We start from the raw sequence: 25088 nt of genomic DNA, 5'->3' as shown, positions 1-25088 counted from the left end.
CGTCAATAGGACTCAATTTGCAGTAAGAACTATTGCCTCTTCACCTTAAGGTTCAGGCAACAAGATACTCTTCCAACCAACGGACACTGGAAATCAAAACATCGATTACAACAATTGCCAATGAATTCTTTACAAACAAATACACAACCTTGCACATGGCCGCCCTGTTGGGAAAACAGAAATGAGGAGGAAACCGAAAAATAAAAAAGGAAAATGAAAATTTTCAAATTGGAGTATATGTTAGGTCATGATCTTCAATCTCTTTCTCAGAAGTTGTTCCAATCAAATGTACAACTTGCCTTCATCCATACTTTGGCTGTCAAACAAGCCAATATTCACTATTTCAGCCAGCCAGCTGGGGATTCTCCGGCGCAGGATGGCTGAACCTTCCGATGGTCACTGCCTACTTGTGCACTAGGTCTGTGCACTTCTGCTTATCGGCTTCTGCAACGGTTTCAGAGTAGCCATGATCTCAGCAAAGGACGGTCTCAATTTTGGATCTCTGCAATGTTAATTAGGTCAAATGTAAGGTTTGTTCATCTGCCTAAATACACATTTGAATTGATTTACAAATGATAAGACTATAATTACGAAAATAAAACAAGAAAAATAGATACCGAAAGCATACTCACGTTTGCCAGCATTTTCTAATGAGATCTGCAACTGCAGGATCTATATTATCTGGAATATCAAGACGGCGATGCTGAAATCCAACCGCACCAACAACTTGCATCGGGTTCATTCCCCCCCATGGCTGTTGCATCGTAAAGAGCTCCCATAATATGACCCCGTAGCTATAAACATCACATCTGCACAGTAAACCAAATTTTATATATCAGTAAAACTAAAACTACGGAAACAAAAGTTACACATAATACAACATTTGGTGGGGAGTGCACATACTTTTCATCGGAAGGTTCATTTCGTAGCACTTCCGGAGCCATCCATTCAGCCTGAAGATATAGCTTTCAAGATTTAATAAATCAAATATATGCAGCATTTGAGAAAGAGAAGTCATCGAGTAGGGCTTTACCGTCCCTGCAGTCGACCTTGATGAGAGAAATGTGCTGTTCTTCATTCGTGATAATCCAAAATCGCAGACCTAATAACAAGCAGAAAACTTCACATCCTACCCATACATTATATGTGTACAGGAATATCGCCAAAGAGATAAGAAACACACCTTCACAACCCAATTCTTGTCAACAAGAAGATTTGGAGACTTCAAATCACGGTGTACAATTACTGGAGTGCAGTTATGCAAGTAATTCATTCCGCGAGCCTGAAGATTTGATCATTGAAAAAACAAAGTTAAGCTAGATGAAGATATCAATTACAATACATGATTGTTGGCTCATACTGGAATAATGGAAAGAACGAGAGAATATTACCGCATCAAGAGCCATCCTCAAGCGCCTTCGCTCATCTAATTGATTGTTAGGCCGGTGTAATAACCTGTATAAACTACCTCTGCAAAATATAACATATTAATAACGCATGAATATAATTAACCAAATCAACACAATCCAGTTCTTAACTTCTTATATACATAAATATATAGACCAAGGTCAAAACAACGAAATTCGATAATTCAAAAAACACAAAATCAGTGCTGCGTTTTGTTTCAGCCAGACTACGACGCCAAATGAAGATCAATATTAGCCATTTCTAAGAAACTGAGGGTAATAGTTAAAAATAAACTATAATAAAATCCAATCCTTGTGAATGGTACTTGCGTTTTGAAGGAGACAAAATGGTTGTGTTCTTAAGGCAAAGAAGCTCCTTGTACTTGTGTAGAATTAAGAATCAAGAACTATTAGTTACGACAATATCTATGAAACAAGTTGAATTCCATAAAAGACACTCGAAAGTAACTGTTTCATAAAAAGAGAATGAAATTTCTGGAATACCTTGGAAGAAATTCTGTAACAATGGAAAGATTTGGAGGGCGAGTTATTGCACCCATGAAGAGAACAACATTAGGATGCCTGACTCTTTTCATTATCCGAACCTTCAAATTTTACGAATAAAAGATTAACTTCAATATTTGAAGGAAAGATTCTGGAAAGCACATTAAACATGGAGAATATTTCTACTTTACCCTCTAACTTCCTAAACATCGATTCCATTCCAATGCAATTGTGATTCCATACCATTCTATTGTTTATTCCAGCAACCAAACGCTGCCTAAGTACATAGAAGGATACAATGTTACTCTAGGGAGAGAGAGAACTCCTTACTTCATTCACTATAATTAAACGAATCTAGAACACCTAAAGCGATAACCGAACCATGGTGGTCCCTGCAAAGTTTTAACTACATTTATATAAATGGTGCAAATAATTCTTAGGTTTAGTAGTGTACTCCCCCCTCTCCCTCTCAAACAAAGTTTTTCCTTCCACCCCCTTGGCAGAATACTTCCTGTCCTCCCCAGCTAGTAAGGAGATAGCATGCATTGATGCCATAAAATGATCGAACGTGAAAAGGTTCATGAAATGGGTGAAGGTCGAAGCTTGTACCTCACTTCTGAATTCATCAAGTGATTCGCCCAAAAACTTTTGGTCTAGAAACCTCTTCACAGCAACCTCCTGTAAAACCAAATAACGAAAAACACTCAAAATGCCACAATGCGTGCAGACAATACAATGGCTCAACTTTTAGGAATAGCATCTGAAAACTTACAGTCCCATGCCAGTCTCCATGATAGACCTCCCCATACGATCCTGCAGTGTACAGGGTGTATGAACATGTGAAATTAGAATTTGAGTATTGAGACAGAACACCATTTAGACTAGTTTTGTTTAGATATGAGAAGTAGAACATTTATAGCATAATGCAGAGGTCAGTACCAAGTCCAATACGTTCACCCAAGATGATATCCTCAAAGGGAATCTCGCAATCTGCAACATCATCAATTGTGACGTCAGATCTAGTGCTTTCATTACCTGCTGATCGATCTGATGTTCGCTCGCCTTCTGAACTAACTCCCAAAGCATCATGTTCACGGCCACCACTGCCCCTTGGTTCAAAACCACCACTTTCTGCATCTCCATCACTTCTCATACCCTGCTCATATTGCTTATTGACAGCTGCAGTTGTTGCAACCACAGCTGCAGCAGTAGCAGTGGCAGCAGCCGCCACAGGAAGTTCGAGAGTTGGGTCAGTACTTGACTTTGCTGCAGCAACTACCATAGACGATGCAACAACAGCTGCTGCGGCCGCTGCTGCTGCAGCAACAGGGACATTCTTTGTATGTTTAACTGGAGATGCTTCAGGCTGTGATGAGATATTCTGGCCAGTCACTTCCCTCGTATCAAGTGGAAGGCTGACCCCTAAACCTTCCACAGGCTTAAGAATCTCTGGTTGACCGGAAGTACTAGCTTTAAGATTCACCCTTTGCTGAGGCAAAGGAGGCAGAGAGTGAGCTGGCCTTTTATCATCTTGACTTATAGCTTTTTGTGTTCCAAACCTTTCTTTATGTTCGCTCTTATCTTCTGCCTGGCGCTTGGTCTCAACTGTTGACACATCTAACTCCTCTGGATATATTTCCCTAAACAGGTTCGGGGGAGCAACAACTCCACTTTCAAGTAAAACATCATGAAGCTTTTGAACTAGATTTGGATTCTCCTTGGCAGCCACAATCATGTATTTGGAAACATCCTTAACCTTCTTTTTATGAACGGCTGGAGAGCTAACACCTTCAGTCCATGAAGGGGATCTTGCATGCGCAAAAGGATAATTTGGCTTTCCTGGAAGTTCCTGCACCAGCATCTTTTCTACGTCAGAGGCATATCTAAATTCATCTGAAGGCATCTTGGGTTGTTCCTCGCATTCAGTTGGTCTGGGTAAATTTGCACGAGAAACTGGTTTTTCTCTCTCTTCGGAATCCCTTGTGGAAGAAGCAAAATTTCTTAACCTGGATTTCTTCTCTAATGTTCCAAAGTCCGAATGTTCTTCATACGAACTCCCAACTCCACTACTGGAAGAAGCAACATGAGAGGAATCAATGTCTCTAGACAAAGGACTGGCGGCAAAGTAAGATTCGTCATATTCTATATGTGATCCAGCTGCATCAGATGGAATAAGTGTGCCGGGGTCTGCCATCAGATCAACAATATACTCCCTGAAATTCACATGGTACATATCTTAAAAACAGAATACGATTGTGGAACTTCAAATGAGAAAAACATAAAGATACACACTTTAATGGCCTGAGAGCATTTGCAGCAATATTTGACAATTAACACGTCCAAAATACCTTATATATGAGTGTAGAATCATTTCTTAAGGCATGGAAAACAAAAGCAAAAACAACGTAATCAAGTGTCTTCATTAAAGGTAACACACTTGTAAGAGTTACCTATCATCAATTTTTACAAAGTTCATTGCAACATCACTGGACCCCGTGTATTGTTGTCCTTTCACCAACCGGCATGGGATGCTCACACTATCAGCCAAAACCTAGTTACCAACATAAAAGGTGAGTGATAAGCAACCAGTAATGGAAGACCATGATATAAATAATATGATGGAACAAAGCATACATGCCACTGTAGAGAGCAAGTACCTTGAACAACAATGCACGATGTCGAGCTAATCCAATCCTCAGAGAACCCAGTGGCAAAACCATGCTACCAATGTTTGCTTTCAAACTGTAACTAAGATTTTGCCATTCTCTCAACATGTTTTCAGGATTCACAACTGGTCCACCCATGTAGTCAGCAACTAAAAGAGCAAGTTCTCGCACCAGATTGCTGTTTAGAAAAACCAGAGGATCTGAACTTGACTTTACAGCCAATTCTAGGGCCACCTGTTCAAGTTTCAACAAATTTGCATCGGCAGCTCGATTGACCAAAACTGCTTCCCAGGTGACACTATCTGACAAAGGTGCTCCTTGCAAATCAACAAGGGAAGGCATTCTTTCTGAGGTTGACTCCGTCAATATTCCATACAGATCATAGAACCCATCCACGACCTTGTCATCATAGCTAAGAGCATTGTAATTCTGTGAGAATAGATAAATCTACGATATGAGACAGGTTAGAAAAAAAAAATTAAACATTACAAAACTGAAGAGACAAATTAAATTTAAGAATCACTACATGCTGCTAGCGAAAACATAACATAAAACACAGATGTGAGATTCTAGGTTGAAGGTTTAAATTTTCATAGCCATGTTGATGAGCAGCAGGACAGAAATGCTCCAGTTTTTGGCGGTTGTTCCTAACAATAGGAAACTATTTATTCCTTCTCAAAATGTAGAAGTCCCACCCACCCTTCACCAACTTCCCTTCCCCATTTTTGTGCAGGTATAGATTTTGTATATTCACTACTCGTGCATTGACACAAGTAGTTGCAGATGATACACAGCACCGTTGATGATGACTTTCAACAACATTGTTTAAACTGCCAGCAGGTTATCAATAAAAGGTGTCCGGTGTCTCATTCATCACAGGTATTGAAGAGGCAAGGATCACAGGAGCAATAATGTTGTCACCAATATCTTTCCGCACAATTTTTTTTTTACACTTTTGGCGACGAAGGTAACTAAAGCCTAGTACTTAGAATACTTTCATCTAAGTACATAAGACAAGTGAACTTTCGTTTAGTTTCAAGCTGCCATATCATTAACATACTATAAGCGGAAAGTTGACAAACCAAACAAATTCCAAGTTTAAATTAAATGAAAGGATGTTGATCACCGTTTGGTCTAGTTTGATTGTATTTGAAGATAATGAACAGTAAGTCAACCGAAATTCAATCAGAAAGTACACAAAAAGAAACGTACCCAATAGCGGTATGCTACAACTTCAGCTGGAGTATTATCAGGAGCACTAGACCCCAAGCTAATCTGCTTAACAGCCTCAATCTGAACTGCCTCTGGATCTTCCCTAGCACTCAATTCCAAAGCCAATTGAATCTGATACTCTTCTGTTATATCAGCATCCCTTGAGGTACTAGACCCCGAATCGCGCCTACCTGTATCGGAAACAACATCTAAACCACTCCCACTAACAGCTGCATCAGGTGGCTGCTCCATTCTCTCGGCCCTATTGACATTTGAAGATGATGGAGGACTAGGGGTATGCCTATTGCCAACTGAATTCAACCAACCCGAAATCCCCGAAAAGGGTTTATGCTCAGAACCCTGATGGGACCTTGAGTGCAAAAGCCTTTCCCTTTCAGAGGACGACTTGCTAATGGACTTACTGCCCCTTGATGAAGCTGCAGACCCTTCTGAATCTTTTGATTGGTTGGACATGTTTTGCAGTTTCTTAATAAGGTTCTTCATATTGTTTTCATAAGTCACAACAAAATCGAATGCCAAAGAAATAAAAATCTGGCCATAAGCATCTCCATTGTGTTGGACCAAGCATGAAATCCTAAGCACTAAATCACCACAAGCCGAAAAGCAATCCAAAAAGCTCTTTTTGCAGAAGCACTTAACAGAGCCCTTCAAAGGGTCAAAACCCCCCAATCATATCCAAAATCCACCATTCCAAGCGATACCCAGTAAAGTTTCAACCTTTACCAGTACCAGGAAAACCCCAGATGCCTAGATTGAAAGTGCTTTTCCACAGAGAAACAAAACCCCAGTATTGGATATCAAGTTCACCCCAGAAACAAATACCCAAAACAGCAAAACACAACAGGATTGTATCAATCAAATATCAAAACTTTTGATCCATCCATGTTACCTCCTCGAAGCAAAACTTTTCAGAAAGCAGAAACTCCCAGCTGGGAGAATTGGATCTTCTTCTTCTGTATTCAGAGACAGAAAAAAAAGCATAGAGAAGGGAGAGCAGGGTATTGGTATGGAGTTTGAAAAAATAGAAAGAAAAATAAAAGAGAAAAAAAGGGGAGCAGGTAGGAGAGGCAGAAGACAGCAAAGACCAGCAAGTGGGAGAGTAAGACCTCGAAGAGAATGACCCACTTGAGGAGAGGAGAGGAGAGAGAAAGTAAGAGAGAGAGAGAAGAAGAAAGAGAGGAACAAGCTTTTCAAGGATTATTCAGTCGCATAAAAAGGTTAAATTGGTGGGAAACACAAACACATCCAGTTGCTCTCTCCTCTCTCTCCTCTTTCTCTCTCCATATATACATATATTTGTGTATAAAACTGGTTCACTAATTCAATCATTCTGTTGGGAAATTGGAAGTACCAAAAATCCAAGGGGTGGCGGTGGGAAATGAATTGGCATGAGTTGGAAGATGTATGGTAAAGTTAAACTGCCAGTATGATAACAAAAGAAGAAGAAAAAAAAAAAATTGGTTTAAAACTGTAAGTGAGAAAAAGTTTGGACAAGTTCCAAGTACTTGCTATTCCGATCAAAATAAAGGTCTTGTCCGTTATGATTAAACGTCACTTTTGGAGCTAAAGGACAAAACTCACTTGAACTGCAAGTAAGAAAAATTCCACCCCCAACTCCCAAGTTCCTAACCGCAGATTTGGGGATAAACACCATTGAATGACATGTCTGTATAATTTTACTTTAGGAGATTGAGTTCACCAAATTCTCGTTGAATTTGCATACTAAATTGTCTCGAATAAACATTAGCATTGCCACGTCAGATGGAATGGATGGACCCGTTCTATGCATCTGAGTTCTAAGATCATCTTCAAAAGAGATGTCAAATTTTGAATATAAAATTTAAATTTTGACAGCTTATGTGGCACTTTAACATCTTTTAAAGTTTTGTTTTCCAACCGATATGTCAAATTAAATTATTATTTATAAAATAAATTATTAAACTAATTAAAATTTAATAAAGAACATTTAAAGTTTAATCAGTAATTTGTTCACCTTTGATGATTGAAAAGAAGAAAAAAAAAAGGATAATTGCATCGCTCAACTCAACATTAATTATAATAACTGATTAAACTAATTAAAAGTTCATAAAATACATTTAATAATTAATAGAAAAATATTTGAAGTTGTTGTCAAATTTGACGGCAACCTCTTTTGCTGCCAATCCATGTCATAGCCATATAGGATTTGACACTTTGGTTGGAGAATATTAGTATGGTCCTTTTTTATTGTTCTAGCTAATGTGTACATTTTGGCATCTCCTTTGGAGATGCTCTAACCTCTCTCCATGCATATTAGAAAGTATCATATTGATTCTGATAACTGTTATTAGCAATTTAAAATTTTCATTTGCATTACTCACAAGTATATTTTTCTTTCTAAATATAGAAAGTTCAGAGTGCAAAATGAAAACTTTGGATTGTCAATAACAATTCCCTTGATTTTATCAAAAACTAGGGAAACCAAATTTTGTACACTAAATGATGTGAATGTTGATGATTGGATTATTACTTAAATATTGATAAACGTACTTATTTCATATCGATGACACATCATTTGGTTTGCAAATTTGGTTTCCCTAACATTATATTATAAGTTATTTACTAATTCACTTCAATCAAAATGAAAACCAATTTGATTACTAAAATGACGTTGTTCTCGATAAATTATTTTATATGCTAGGTGAAATTTGAGAAATAAAGGTGATGCATAATAAGCAAAAAAATGAAGTGATTTTTTCACATCATTTTTTATCCCGTGCATGTTTATTTTTTGTTGCATAAATTAAAGGAGAACTAAGAAAAAAAAAACAAAGACAATGTGCGCAAGGAGAAAACGAGTGTGCAAAAATAATTTCTTACAAAATAATGAACTCTATCCTTGCATTCCCTCCTTAGGGGGATGAGCTCCTTGTAACCGTTCTATTTCTTAATCTTTATTTGAAGATCACCTCAACAAAAAATCATTTCAATCGGAAATAAGTTGAACGATTATGATCGTTGATTTTATCCGGTCAAGAGTATTCACATATGAGAGATATGTGCATCCCTGCATAAGGGGATACAAGTATTATCCATATTCTAATAATATCTCTCCTAAAGAGTCTAATTCCTTCAAAATTAAGAGTTAAATGATTCACCTTTGCACCACAAGGTACCAAATTCGATTCCTCTCCCTTAATATTGCTTGTATAAACTTAAAAGAAAATTTGAATTTCTTATTTTTGTAAAGGTATCACTTGTCCTAGTAAACATGTAAATAAGAAATACATCTTCTTAATTTTTAATTCTAATTACAAATTAAAAAACATGCGGGCTTTTGTTCATGTTGTATTTATAGTTTCAGATACGTATAAAAACAAAAAATATGTAAATTTCACGTAATGGGCTTTCATTAGATATTTTGTTTTGTTGTTGTGGAAATTCCATTGTGCTACTTGTTCAACTGAATTTTTTCAGTGTTCGAAATTATTTCGTGTATTCTCTGTTTTTTTTTTTTTTCCTCCAATAAAATATTTTCTCTAAATAATTATCCTAACAAATTCAACCCGCAATGTGACATCCCACATCGCCCAGGGGAGTGATCCTTAAATGTATATTCTCATCCCTACCTAGCACGAGGCCTTTTAGGAGCTCACTGGTTTCGGGTTCCATGGGAACTTCGAAGTTAAGCGAGTAGCGCGCGAGAGCACTCCCAGGATGGGTGACCCATCGGGAAGTTCTCGTGTGAGTTCCCAGAAACAAAACCGTGAGGGCGTGGTCGGGGCCCAAAACGGACAATATCGTACTACGGTGGTGGATCGGGCTCGGGAAGTGGTGCCCCCCCGGGCCGGGATGTGACACGCAACCTCATCTTTGTTCTTTTTTTTTTACTTTTTTTTTCATCATATCTTTTATTCACAACCCTAATTCTTCAACAACCTCATGTTTTTTTGAGGGAGATATTGTATTTGCGGGCCATATGATATGACAATAAAGCTTGCTATATTTTAGGGAGGAATGAGCCCTAGTAGGTTGAACACATAGATTTTTTTTTTTTTTTTTGGCTTTTTGTTGTGTTTGAAGATAAATTGAATTATCTCCTTGAATTATTATATTTAGTAGCTTCTATATATATTGATAGATACATAATCCCATACAAAATTCAAGTTATTAACTACATTGAAAAGGATATGAAATCCAAACAGAGAAGAAAAAGCTTGAGGGCCTTAAAAAGAAATGGAAGCTTGAATTGATATCTTTTAAGTTTAACAGATTATAGAAATGAGAGAGGGTTTACAATTTATATTTTCCTACAAAAAAACTAACTATACAATCTTCAACGATTCTTTTAGTAGTTTTCATCAACTAGACAATCTCCACCATTCAATTATAAACCAATCTCCATCACATATTTGTTAATACAAGCCAACAAATATAATAGTACATATATTATATGCAAACTATACATATACATATATGCACGCACGTATATACGCATGCCCTCTACAATGGAAAATACCAAATAAATCAGATTTAGTTGAACAAAATTCACTTTTATATTCAAATTTATGAGTCTTACAACAAAGAACACAAGGCTAGCTAGGCTACGTATTGAAAGTGTCACCAACAAAGAACACAAGGCTAGCTAGGCTACGTATTGAAAGTGTCACAATATTTGGAAAAGAATAAAGTAATGTATGAATTTTTTTCCCAATATAAATTAATAATAAATCTAACACAAGGCTAGCTAGGCTACGTATTGAAAGTGTCACAATATTTGGAAAAGAGTAAAGTAATGCATGAATTTTTTTCCCAATATAAATTAGGAATAAATCTTCAAAGGTAATTAACAAAGTACAACCTTTGTAATATTATCTCTTGAAAATGTAGTTGACAAGTTATATTCAAAGCTCATAGCTCGAAAATAAACAAACACATGTGATTGGTTAGCTCGTCTATTAAAAATAACAAGCTTTGAGCATGGCCCCGAGAAAAATGGAAGAGAACATGGTTTCTCCTTTTAGTGATGTAAGATTTTTATATCTTCACATCCACATGCACTTTTTTATGTGTAACGAGTTTTCAAGCTTACAGATGAACAATATGAATTGGATGACATAGAGTATGTGTGACTGTTGGGATTTACACGTGTGCCAACCTGCTCTGATAGTACATATTGGACAACATGACAACACGAATTGGGGCGGACATGGAACACATGTGGCCGTTGAGCTTTAAACGTGGACCAACTTATTCTTATACCATAAAGAAAGTTAAGATTCCACTATAAAATCAATTGGTAATATGGAAAGTATCTCAATCTCTTATAAATCCTCACAAAATTTTTCCCTTATTTCACAGATGTGAGATTATTTTATCTTCATACTCTCTCACATAGTATGCACTAAGAATATCATAACACAGACCAAATTTTACAAGGGCCGTACAAATTAGAAGGATTCAATTAATATTTCAATGTACGTGGGATGAGTGAAAACGGATCCCCGCTACGTAATGGAGGGGTTTTCCACACACAACACTAATATTAAACTGTTAGTGAAGTTTTTGTTTTTATTTTTTTACAAACAAGCCACAATGTGTCACAACTAAATATCGAAGTATCAAACTTACTAATAACCGCTAGCCCTTCCACTTAAAATCTCAAATTCAAATCCTCACCCCGATAAGTTATTTTTTGGAGTCATTTTCTGAAATGTGTTTTTACTAATTCGTACATGTTATAAATTAACACTATTCTTTTATATATAAGATCATCATTCACTTTTATCATTCTTCTCCTTCTCGATCTGGTAAAAAAAAACAGGAGGTAGAGTGCCTATTCTTTCTCCCCTCCCATCCATCTTTTTTATTTTATTTTTCCTTTCCTTTATGTCTTTATTCGGGTGAATAATATCCTCTTGTGTAGTGATTTGGTCTGAGCTATTCCCATATCTGAATTTCCCATGACGACTTTTTCGTCTTCATGCTAAGCCCACTCATGTTATCCTCTCTCCAATATCTTTACTTTCACTAAACTGCGATGCATCATGGGATTTGAACAACTTTGCTGCAATCTACTCGAGTAGAAATATAGATGTCATGCATGCCATATTTTCTTTTTCTTAAATGTGATTATGTTTTACTGATTCATGTGTTGTATAATACGAGTGAATAAAAACTATTGTTTGGCTTTATGTGTAACTAGATCATTCCATACCAAGTTTGAGTTCTTTATGGCGATATGCAAAGAAATCGATCCCGGCACGGCTTCAATTAGGTATAGGGTTGTGGGTTAAATTAGGGTTTTTGTTATTGTAGGTTACATGAGTTAGGTTTTGGGCCTTGCTTTAGATGTTATGATGCGAGTAGCTAGTTTTCTCTTGTGGTTTATTTCTTAGTGTTTTTTATGCCTTTAAGTGTTCGGTATGATTAAATATTTTTTAAGGATCATCATTCACTCGTTTTATAACACAAAAATTAGTAAAACACGGTTATATTTAAAAAAAAAAAAAATATTTAGGCATGCATGACATCTATGTTTCTGGATATGTACATCAACTTCACTAAATAATTAAAAATGCATCAACTTCACTAAATAATTAAAAATGCATCAAAGTTCTCTCTCTCTCTCTCTCTCTCTCTCTCTCTCTTGTTTGATCAAAATGACAATGACTTCGCACACTGTACCCTTTCAAAGGTTCTTTTGGTACACGAGAAAATGATTAGCTGGAGGCTGGAGTCTATTTTCTCAAGCTGTAACACTTGAATCTACAGCCAATTTTACGTTAAGCTTTATATATTATTATTCTTCTTTTTATCCATATTAGGATGACGAAAAGTGAAGGCTGTTGATCAGACAGCAAAACTAAAGTCATCGGATATAGATAAAGAGTGAACCTTTTTGCTTTTGTCCTATTCCAAATGCCCTAATTACCAGGGATCATACGGGAGCTTCTCGACCTCTATAATTTGATGAAAATATAAACTCGTTTATTTTTTGGATAGTGCTATTCATATACCTTATTTTACCTTTCACACACCTTTGTTAAATTTTTATCTATTGATCTTTTGCAATTCATTCGAACCGACTATCGGAAATTGAGAAGGATGTATGTGAGGTAAAAATAGGTGTGTAGATAGCACCATTCTATTTTTTACATCACATAATTTACTAACCCATTTTTCTATCACAAGTTAAGCTTTATTTTTCGTGGTTTTGTTGCATGCAAATGTTAAATCATATCAAGTTAACACGAGGTTTATATGGACCATATGGTCCATGCATGCATGCACGTACGCAAAGTTTGGGCAATTAATTTCTTTATCTCAATTATTCTATTTTACTAACTTGTTTTGATCCCAAATTTTTTCCTTTAATTTGGAAATATTTGGAAATGAGAATGTTGGTGTTTCGACTCAAAAAGTAATTTTGGGCCGAGCTCAGAAGTATCCTTGGCCCAAAGGTGTTTTTTTTAGAATCTTGTCATGGGCCGGTCCTGTCAAGGTTGGCCGAATCCTGCTACGAAGAATATTATTTTGGATAAAGGTGAAGTAGTTGAGACCTAGTATGATAAGGAGTCCTAGGAATGCTCAGACTCAAGAGATGAATTTGGCTCGTTTAAAAGGTGGGTTCAAAGTCCTAGTTGAATTAAGATTGGCCGAGTTCTAGTTAGATTAGGTTAAGGAGTCCTAATCCGAGTGTCGTTCTAGCTCGGCCATGAGAGAGTTTATTGCCATAAATAGAGAAGGGCGTGCATCATTCAAGCCCCTCTCCAATTTAACACACAAACTGTACTGCGCAAACTCTCGCTCTACGCGAAACCTCTCAACAACCTCGAGATCTTTATTTTCTTTTTTCCGCCGACACATCTTCAGTTTGGATAAACATCACTATGAAGGCAATTAACCTACGACATCTTCAGTTTGGATAAACAACATTGGAGCCGTAGAATCAGCCGATCAAGGAGCACCTTCAGTTTGGATAAACAACACTACTTCTTGACCGACTTATTACCTATCCAAGTCTCGGTCGACAAGGATTTTCGAGTCCTTGTTGGTAAAGGTCATCTTATCAACCTTTTCGCCGAAGTGAGGTGTTATCAGGTTACTACATTCGGCACATTGAATGTCAAATCTAATATTGAACTTCACAAAACTAGCAGCCTGTCTTCAAGCTCTAGAACCCGAAGGCTGAGACGTGTTCCTTCCTCGGCCGTAGTCGTAAGATCAAGACGTCAGCAGCACGCCCAACGACACATCAACATATTTTACTCCTCGGCCGACGAGTTGGCACACCCCGCACACAACCAAAGGACGTAGTTAGCTTATTAATTACTCAACATGCGCACCATGTAGGCTTGGTAGTTTTTAGGATCAATAGATGGTTTGACCCGTTTTTGCTATGTTCAAAAGTTGATTTATTCTCCATGTCTTGCAATTGCATGCATGCACAAGAATATACCAAAAGTTTTTGCTATGTCAAAAAATGGTATTTCTTGGGTTCGATCCCTGTTGCTAGTGAAACACGATAATGATGATGGGAGATTGAAATGCCTCCATGAGCTTAACCGACCCACGAAAAGATGGAATGTCGTGACAAAACCACTATTTGATTCATTTTTTATAATTAAAAAAAAAAAAAAAACTAAACAATATATATTGTTTTATCGCTAATTGTATTTCTTATTTTTTGTTACGTACCTTTATTCATTTATGACGATGTAAACCCTAGCTAGCAACGAATTACTCTCTAAGGATAGTGTTTGGCGCTTAAACACGATTGGCCAAGTTCTAAAACCATGTAGGTGAACCATATAATGATATAAATGATGAATCTCTCTCTCTCTTTTTTTATATATATTTATATATTCATCCATATAAGAAATTAAGGAGAAAAAAAGAAGATGGCGAGTTACATGTTAGTTCTATTTCTTCCACTCTCCACGCGATTGATTAATTAATTTTCTACAAACATACTTGAAGAAGAAGGGAAAATGATTGATCAATCATCTACCGGTCAAGCGCACTGTTGTCTTGTCATCATATTCTTATTTGATGTCCACGGACTGCAACATTTTTTTTAATATTTTGTAATTATGTAAGCATTAGGGTAGCAAATATGAAAATTATGTAGTTAATTAGCGGTCACAAAAATTAATTGTGGTCTGGCTATAAGATTGGGATCTATGACGTGTTCCATTATAAGTTTGGATTTGTCATTGATCTTTAGACTATAATAACAATGCTTAATGACCAGTGAAAATGAAAACTAAAAACGATATTTATCAAACGGTCGTTAGACTAAACCAAATAAAAAGTGACGGTAAATAATGAATATGATGCTTAATAAAATAGAATATACATAATAAAATCAGATAAGTGCTATCCACACTATTTTTATTTTCCACATATTTCTTGTTAACTTATGTCATTTGATTTTCTTCAAGTCAATTGACCTGACGGCTGGAAATTAAGGTGAATGTGAGAAGTATGAAGAGGTGTTTGAATAACACCATCATAAAATAAAAAACTCGTTTGCGATGTAGCCTATTGCTTGAAAGTTTGAGAGTGATAACACCAAGGAAAATGAGCAAATGAAGACACTAATATATAACCATATTAAATACATTTTGTTTTGTTTTTTATGTTTGGCATAGAATTAATGGTGAGAGGATTTCTCTCAAATTCTTTAGATTAACATGTCAAAACAATTCAAATGCCGGGATTTGTTAAACGCTGTTGGAAATTCTACCGTGAAAGCCACCAACATCACATGCACATCAGAATATGATTAACCAAAGGTTCTATCTAGGACAATACCTAGACTGTCAATTATAGTTTAATACAATGAGCGAGAGAATATATTTAGCTTTATTTTTATTTTTATTTTATTTTATAAGTGATGGACTGCTCTAGTGGTTGAGGCATGAGATATTTCTTTTTCATTTATTGCATCTAAATTTAAATTTTCCTTTTTTCTTTTAGTGTAAATTAGACTTGGCAAAACGAGTTACCCGTTATCTTAAGGAGTTCTTAACATATGACCCTATAACGAACCGACTTGTTAGCGGGTCATTTCTTATCGAGTGAATGGGTTTGCAAAAAATTGTCATACTTAATGTCAAGACTTGGCAAACGGGTCATGTTCATGTCTTTTACGTGTCATACTCGTTATTTTAACAGATTCTTAACGTATGACCAAATAACGACCCGAAACGTTAACGAGTTTTTAACAGGTGACCCGATAAAGACTTAACTCATTAACAAGTTGATCCGAAATATATTATTTTCGTATTGTTTCGTATCATGTTAACAAGTCATGCAAGAAATTACCAAGCATAACGTAAATTATTGAAATATATCGTTTGTATTTATAAAAAGAGACATGCTAAAGAGACTTTATTAAAAATTGGATTTTTCATAGATTTTCCGTCATCTTTTTAACTGAGAGTTTTTTTAACATTTCTCTTATAAAAAAAACAGTTTTTTTTGGCATGATCTTGGTATAAAGGGAAACGTCAAGGTCCCAAACTTGTGTGGGCAAATGGAGGGAAAGTCAAGATTGGTTCGTGGGCGGCTTTGCTTGTCCTATATATATATATATCCAAGCTTTTAATTCAAAAAAGTATAATTATTATTTCTTGTTGTTTTAAAAGCGAAAATTTGGTATCCGCTTACCTGTATTATTGGCAATCAGTTGTCTTTGAATTTATATATTTTATTCGTATCGTGTATCTATCAAGTTATAATTTAATTAATGTAAAATTAGATAAAAATATATCGTAACACATAATGAAGAAATATCAATAACACAATAAATCCTCCTATTAGTTGTCGTGTTTTAGTTGTGTTAATTGAATGTTGACGCTGAATATAACATGGTACGATTGAAATTATCAAATTGCGTTATAGCCTTATGAATGCAAAAATAAAAATAAAAAATCATTGTGGACTTTGGGAGGCGCATCGACTTCGGGCTTGCGTGGGATGCGTTGTAGAGTCGCCAATATGGCATTATCCAGTTGTAAAGGAGCTGAGCTGGAAGTGGAGTTCCCAATTTCGTGACTGTGATTGGATCGTGGGCAGCGCGTAGACTACAATTGCTCATACTGGTGGAAGAGTGAGGTGGAGGTGGAGGTGGAGGTGTTGGAGGACCAGTGGCTCACTTTATGGCAGTTTTTAGGTCAACCTTAGCTATAAAAGGCTAAACGAAGCTTTTAGTTATGTTTTATCTTTATAAAAGAGAGTTTTAACGAAAAGTTCGTGATATTGTTCATTTTAACGAAAAATTACTTTTTTACACTAAAAAGTCAATACTGATACTATTCACTTTACCCTTTATTTTGTCTTTATCGTTAAAACTCAAAGTTTTCAAAACCTTTTTATTAGTTTTTCTTTTATAAAAACTAATATTTAAAAAAAACTGTAGGGTTAAAAAATTTCGTTTCCAATCATACCGGGCTAATTTCTCTATTTTGACTTGAGATGCACATATCAGTTGAGTTTTCCTCAACTCGAACTAAAAGTGACATATAGCACTTGACTGGAAATGACCTTATTGTGCAAAATTCCCCAAGACTAGAATAAGATGGACGAGTTTTCCTCATTCTACATAAATTGAGAAACAATCATTTGATTTTGAGACTATTTAGACATGCATATGTGCCAAACAAATTAACGGTTGTACTAACAACATCATTTTCACGATATACTGTCAATTTCTTTAACTCATATAAATAACTAAACTACAAATCGAATGTATTTTTTTAAATAAAGATATAAAAAAAATAATGATTATATTGCAATCCTTAAGCCCCAGATTGGTAATGAGTGATTCTAAAAAAGTGGCTATCGAAAAAAAAACTGGGAGCTTTTTTATGTTTGGTAAACATTCAGCCTCAGCTTTTTTTTCACAGTTTTGGGTGAAAAAGCCGAAAACACAAAGCTGCAAAACCTAACTTTGAAAAACCAGTTTTTTTTTTCACATTTGTTTTACATAAAAGTTTATCAAACACTATAATACTGTTTTTTTTTTTTTTTTTTCAAAAGCACTTTTACAAAAAAGCTTACCAAACACTCTGCTGCTTTATTTCACAGCTACTTATTCTCGCAACACAATATAAACAGTTTTTTTTTCAAAGCACAGCAATATCAAACCAGCCCTTAAATTGGGCAAAATCTTATTTTCGAACCCCCAATCTAATTGTATTGCAAGTTTGATCTTACGAACCAAGCCCTAATAAAAAGGTCAAACTAAATTAGACCCGGCATTTTATAAGACAAATATATTGACGTCCTGGGGACGGGGGTGTTCAAAAATAAAATCTCGAGCGCAGAACCAAATATTTTCAAGCAACTTAAGCAGTTAAGCTACAAGCTCCTTATGAACAATTAAATAATAAGTTGGATTACATACTCTTAAGCCTCTTTTGCTATGCTCCCTGCTGAAACTTTACTTTAATCTAATTTTGACTCTTAAAACTTAATTTGCGTTCAAGAACTCAATTTTCGCCTTACTTTAGTTAATTCTGTTAGTTCCGCCAATAAAAACGTTAAATTTCTTACATGGCATGAGCGAAGCCCACTTACTTTGATCGCATGTTTGCCACATATTCACCCAGAGTTTGGTTTCCTTTCTTATTTTATTTTACGTTTTTATGTTCTTGTACTTTTTTTAACATGTGTCAATGATACGACTTCAAAACGGCAATAAATGGGCCTCACTTATGCCATGTCAGTAGGCAACAATTTTTTTGACGGAATTAACAGAATCAGGCAAAGTGAAGCGAAAAATAAGTTCCAGAGAACAAAGTGAGATTAAAGTCAAGTTTGGGAAGCATAGCTAAAAATAATCTAATTCTATTATGATTGTATACACAAACCAAAGCATCCCAAAGTCCATGTCAAGCTCTAGCCTACTGAAGTCAAAAGATCAAACCAAATCCATGCCATGCTTACGGCTATGTTAAAGTTTGCAATACCACGCCTGCAGCAGGTCCCATGATGGTGGTGGCGGTGACGGTGGCGGTGGCAAGTGTATTTCCGAACTGCCAGACGTTGCATTCTAACCCTAGCTAGACAAATCACCGGGGGATATATTCCCTCGTTAGTATCTCTCTCGTCACGTTCCTTGTCCCCAACTCACCTCTCACTACCATCGAAAACTCAAATTTCCCCAGGTCTCCTAAAAGTAACACCAAACCAGTTCGCATCATCACTCACCAAAACCAACAGAACTTCTGCGTCCTTACAGAAAGAAAACCAAGGGCAGACCAATAGTCTCCAAGGGAACAGCTCCATCTTCTCTCTCTCTCTCTCTCTCTCTCTCTCTCTCTCTGAGACACATCCAAGTCAACTTATATCTCACTGCATGCAAGATTAGTGTGCTGCAATTATGCTTGTATATGGATAAATTGCATCGCGATTACTCTTAGACCTAATGCAAAACTAAAACTACTCCAAGGTGTAATTGTACCTCAGTAAACCATGCAGACAGACCACACTGCCATTACTTGGATTCATGTAAACGAGTAAATCAAAGATACGATCAAATATTTCTCAAATTGAATTGAAATCCCAAAGTCGAAAGAACGCAAAATGAGTCATGGGTCATTCTAAATTTGCACAACAACAACAAACTTAACTTAATGGACAAGGTGGTCATCTCTACCAATAAAGACAGTTAGTTACGCTAACCTCCTATTCGCTTTACAGACCCTTGATTTACCTCTTATGTGCTCTTCATTTTCTCTACCAGGTACACGACGACAGAGCAAGGCTTTCTCAACTTTGGAGCATTGGCGGCTGCTGAGCTTGAATATCTAATGGGGCGCTTATGTCCATGGTTGCAAGCCCTTCTAATTCTTGGATTGCGGCAACGGCACTGTCCGCGCTTTCAGGGTTTAAGTAAGGTTTTAGTGCACCAACAGCTTGCCCCACTTTGAATTGCTGCAAATACATAGAAATAGAATAAAGACCATTGCAAAGCTGAAAACGGAAAATGCAGCCGTATTTGGTGAAGAAAAAAATGGAAATTATTCAACTTACAAAGTACTCGAGCTTCCGCTTAAATTCTCCATTGGCAACCGATTTTGGGTCAGGTCCTTCGGTTGTTTCGGCTGATGCATTCTTTTTCCAAAAACAGACGAGAAAATAGAAATAATTCCAAGTAAGTAAGGCAGCAGGAGGAAAATAATAAACGAAGACTAAAGAACTTTCCCTTTCCCAAAATCGCAAAAATTAAATATTTAACTTCTGGACTACAAAACAATACAAATACGGATTTGACCAATGGAAATTTCACTAAAGCACTTAAGGTTGAACATTTATAAGCATCGATTACATTCGATTCGGTGAAATGAATCTTGTACGGTCCATTACCATGGACAGTCTTCCTTAACAACTTTCAATTCTTTCTACTTTACCATTAACTCCCTATGCATTTCGTTAATTTTTTTTTTTATATGTTCATTTTTCGATAACCAAATACCGCCCTTTTCATTGCTATTTAAATAACTCTGCAGCCTTTGCTCTTACCAAATTACAAAGTAGAAATCCACTAGCCAATACCAATGTTTTAAAGGCGAAGGTGAAGCCAAGGCGTTTCATGAATAGCCGGAAGCTCAAAACTATTACAATACCTAACACACACACACATATATATATATATATATATATAATATAATACTTCGTAAAACAATCAAAGCAAGCATGCCAAGCAATCAAATATTTGACTATTATTATTATTTCTCTAATTTACATCATAAATTCTTAATAAACTAATAGAAACTAAGTTAGAAACATAAAATTAGGCTTTTTATATTAGCACCCCACATTAAAATTTAATATTAAATAACTTATTTATCCTACTATGCAATGGCAATTTTGACCTAATTAGATTAAAAAAAGAATTAAAAAATTCTATATACACCCCAAATCACTTTTAACGTATTATTTATCTTATTCAACTATCAAAACCCTTCCGACCCTCCATTGTTGAACAAAACCCTAACCAATAAAACTACAAATATGTTGAGTGAGAAAAATTATTTTTGACGAATGAAACACAAAATCAATGTTTCGGAAGCTTCACATGAGCTAAGACTTCATATTATTTATTGTTTTAGTGATTTTGACGAAATCAATATTTATTTAATCTTACTTTTGATGCATTATTCACGCTTCTATGTTCGTATTCATCTTTTAGGGATCACAGGGATTACATGAAGAATTAAACACCTAAAATTATCACCAAATATTAAAAACAGACAACATGAGTTTTAATGGTGGAATTGAAAACAACCCACACATGCTTTAAATCCCAGGCGGCATCTTTTGTCAAAATTTTAGTTGGCGTTATTTGTCCAAATTAAAAGCTTTATAAGATTTGAGAAATGTGGGCTGTATAGAAAATATGGGGTGTTTAAAATGTAAGGTGTATATTAAGAATGTGGGGTGTAAGGGTATTATGGGAAAGTATGTGGGGTGTGTTAAGATAATTTTTAAATGAAAAAGCAAATGTGGGGTGTATTAAGTATGCGGGATTTATTCAACAATTTGTGGGGTGTTAATATAATAAGCCTAAAATTAACATGAATTTTATAAAAACCTTGCCCAAAAAGACTTCATTTTGGGTTTGAGCTTTTAAAAAAAAAAAAAAAAATTCATACACCTAGGCTAGTCTAGAGCCCATTCCCGATGGGCAGAGGCGTTTTCTTGATAGCCCCACCCAAAGAACTGCTTAGGCTAGTCTCAATGCTAGTTTTTTTTTTTTTAATTCTCTAGTACATAACCCCTATATTATTCCTACATATAAAAATAAACAAAGAAAAGTTGCATAATTTAATTTTCCTTTCCCTGAACACAATACAGATTAACATATATTTTTGGACTGGAAACAATACAGATTTGATTAATGGAAATTTCAGTAAAACAATTAAGGACAAACCCAGAGTACCTTAACCCCTTCAATACTAAGAGCTCGTTTGGATGTGCTTTTAAAATTACTAAAAACACTTTTGGTGAAAATATTTTGAAAACAATCCTTGGAAAAAATGCTGGTAAACCCTGGAAAAGAACTTAAAAGACTTCCTGAAAGAAACACATAACTCGTGCTTCTTGTAGAAAGCACTTAAAGGACTTTTGCAATCCAAAAACATTTTATCTAAAAGCGCATTCATTCATTTTAAAAGCACATTCAAACGAGCCCTAAGTTATTATATGATTATCCATTCGGTGTTGCAATTTTACTAAGTTCTAATGCAAGCTTAGTATCTAGTTAATTACTCAAAACAAAAAACATTCACTATCAAACACACAGACCAACATTAACACTTACCTAATTTGCGACAACGCGGCATTAGAGAATACAAAAGCCACAGCAATTCACAAGGTTGTTTACTAGAGAGATGCAGATAACAAGAGTATTACCTTCCTGGGCCTGCCCACGGGCCTTCCGCTCTTTTTTGAGGGCCGCTTTATTCCAGGCAGCCCAGGCGGCCGGCCGCGCTTACCGGGCACCATACCACCAACACGCACGGTAGCAGCAGAAGCAGCCTCTTCCTTCTTCTTTGAGGGTCGGCCTCTGCGCTTGGCCCCTGGTTGCGGTCGCTGTGGCGCCACCACATTGGGAACACTGCTCTGCTCAAATGCACCAATGATAGGCACATTGGTGGCATACGGAAAGAAGACGCTCTTCGGCTCAGCTTTCGAAGGCCTCCCGCGGCCCCTCTTCACAATTCCGTTGGGGCCTCCGACAGCCGACACGGACTTTGGCTTGGGAGGACGCCCAGCCTTCTTCTTGGGCAACCTGGTTCCCAGCGGACGACCCCGGCCCCTCTTACCAGACACCGGGCTGCCCACAGCTTGTCCAACTCCAGCACCCACAACCACCTTACGCGGCCGACCTGGGCGCCTCTTCTCCGACCCTGGCTCGTCGGCGAGTCCGAGAGCGACTAGCATGGGCTGGGAATTGGGCTCATCTGGGACGGGCTGGGAATTGGGCTGCTGGGGAATGGGAATGGGTTGTTGGTGGTGGGAAATGGGCTGCTCGAGAATCGGAATGGGTTGCTGTAAAGTGGGCAGTTGGAGAATTGGAAAGGGCTGCTGCTGCTGCTGGGGAAAGGGAATGAATTGCTGGCTAATGGGTTGTTGGGAAATGGGATGGTCAGAAATAGGGTTGTTTTTGGGAGGGCGGCCGCGGCCCCTTGCAGGCCCAGGAGAGGGAATCGCCGCCGTGGAGGCAGCATCAGCAGCTGAAGTAGGAGGAGGAGGGGGAGGGGGAACGGAACCCTCAGATCCAGGAAGCTTGTACGACTTTTTGACCATAACGAGGTGACCACTGTTCTTCAAGCGCTTGAGGTGGTGAGTCAACAAGGACGGATGAGTCGCCGGAAGCCCCGAGTAGAATCGCTCTATGTACTTCTCTATAGCCCTCTTGCTCGACCCGTCCTTCTCCCTTAACGCCGTTATCGCTCCGTATATCATCTGCACCCAAAACAAAAAAACCAGATCAGAAAAAAGCTCGGAGCTTTAGCTCGAGTGGGAGGTGGGAGGTGGGGATGGGGTGCGTTTAGTAATTTACCTCGGCGTAAGGTGGGTGATTGGGAGCAGGGTTCGGAGCAGGAGTGGGGTTGGCAGCTACATGGGTAGTGGTGATAATGTTATTTTGAGCTTCGACGGTGGCGGGAGTAATGGTTGGGGCGGCGGAGACGGCGGTGATTAGCGGTGGGTAAAGATGCGGAGTTGGATATGGAGGTGGTGGTGGGTCCATGGATTTTGGTGTACGTTGGACTTGGGAATTGGGACTTGGGTCTTCGGAAGGAGGGAGAGAGAGAGGATAAGTGAAATTTTGGACAGAGGGGCAGAGAGAGAGAGAGTAGAAAGAAGATGATGGATGGCTGATGGGATCGGGAGCGTGGGGAGCCAGAAAGATGATGGCTGATCGGACGGCTTAGGATTGAGTTGTGTATTCTTTGCTTTAGGTTTGTGATGCGGACCTTTTCCGTCTTTTTACATTATTTATTTTCTTCTTTTAGTCATAAAATATCTTATAGATAAGTCATTACTTTTGCAGTTCAGTCCTTATCTTTCAAACTTATTTCTGTATAAGGACTCTTTGTGATCTTATACTGCGTTCCTACCTGCGTGATAAATCTCGCCGGATCCTCTTTGCTGATGATCTCATAAATACTCAAATCACATCTATTCATTATATATCGTGCGATCATAAATTATTATAAATTTTTTATTTAAAATTGAATATAAACAAATACCTAACGAAAATTGGTTACATAATGTATGATGAATAGATATGATAGGAGGATTCCTAAAATTCTCACAAATAAGATCCGGCGAGGATCCTTACTCCTACCTCACCTCACCTTGTGTTTTGTAAATAACTTTTTAGCCAAAATGGAACTTGAAATTGACATAATTTCTTACTTTGGTTTCAAAGATTTAAAATCAATAGAAGAAGTCATTGAGTTTGTCTACCATAAATCATTTTGGTCATTCCTTGAAAATTTTTGTTAAATAAGGACTAAAATGAAAAAAAATCATCAATTTAATAAACAATGGGGCTAAAATGATTTGACAGAAATTGAGGGTACTTTTGTCATCGTATCCCTATTTAATAGAGATTTTTTACAGAATTATCAAAATGATTAATGGTGGACAAACTTATGGACCACTTTTATCGATTTCAAATATCAGGGGCCAATATAAGAAATTATGTCAATCTCATAAACAATTTTAGCTAAAAAGCTTTTGTAAATTGATCGAGTATGTTAGAAACTTACTTGCATATGGAAATCAATTATCATTTTAATCATAGAGAAATACTAAGGAGACTCTCTCCTAAAGTGAGACTTTTAATAAACTTTTTGTCACCCCATAGTTTGACATTAATTCTTATTCAAACTTTATAAAATATTGTGTAAACAACATAAGGTGACATAAAGTACATGGAAAGTCCCTCCCACTTTTGAAAGGGTTCTCGTAGCATAACTTAATGTTATGTAATAAGATGCTCTAGGTAACTTATTTATCTGTTGAATAAGCTTTAGATGCAAGCTTTTTCTTTCACTAGCCGGCCAAGTGATTGGACGATCGGTCTACTCTACCTCAATTCACCATGTTGAACTTTGCATAGAAGTTTTTTTCGTACCAACTTTTTATGACTATAATGTTATTGAAGCACCCATAGGAGAATTTGGTGTTCTTCTGATTAGTGATGGAAGCAATGCCTCACTGTCATAAAAGGAAAATTGAAAATTTAAGGCTAAATTTTGAACGCTTAATA

At 36.8% G+C, this 25088-nt stretch overlaps 2 protein-coding genes across 2 annotated transcripts; both read right to left on the bottom strand.

Annotated features, from left to right (window-relative positions):
* Positions 1-87: 87 nt before the first annotated feature.
* LOC103946949 (probable serine/threonine-protein kinase SIS8) lies at positions 88-7246 on the bottom strand. Its single transcript, XM_018647409.2, is given in 14 exon segments — positions 88-432; positions 434-502; positions 633-809; positions 904-953; positions 1034-1102; positions 1184-1282; positions 1392-1470; positions 1911-2011; positions 2520-2588; positions 2683-2723; positions 2850-4123; positions 4361-4461; positions 4568-5005; positions 5789-7246. Coding segments are annotated over 14 exon segments (3165 nt in total). The 5' UTR covers positions 6293-7246; the 3' UTR covers positions 88-338.
* Positions 7247-19329: 12083 nt separating this feature from the next.
* LOC103946952 (proline-rich protein LAS17) lies at positions 19330-23612 on the bottom strand. The gene is made up of 4 exons (XM_048589505.1): positions 23370-23612; positions 22217-23272; positions 19835-19915; positions 19330-19735 (listed from the first exon to the last, which is right to left on the bottom strand). Exons 1-4 carry the CDS (start codon positions 23556-23558, stop codon positions 19571-19573), a joined length of 1491 nt encoding a protein of 496 aa, XP_048445462.1. The 5' UTR covers positions 23559-23612; the 3' UTR covers positions 19330-19570.
* Positions 23613-25088: the final 1476 nt, after the last annotated feature.

The sequence above is a fragment of a genome, unplaced genomic scaffold (assembly GCF_019419815.1).
Source record: "Pyrus x bretschneideri cultivar Hongxiangsu unplaced genomic scaffold, Pyrus_bretschneideri_v1 Contig3, whole genome shotgun sequence".
NCBI lineage: Eukaryota > Viridiplantae > Streptophyta > Magnoliopsida > Rosales > Rosaceae > Pyrus > Pyrus x bretschneideri.
The sequence above is the reverse complement of the archived record's forward strand: the minus strand, read 5'-3'. Positions and strand labels throughout refer to the sequence as shown.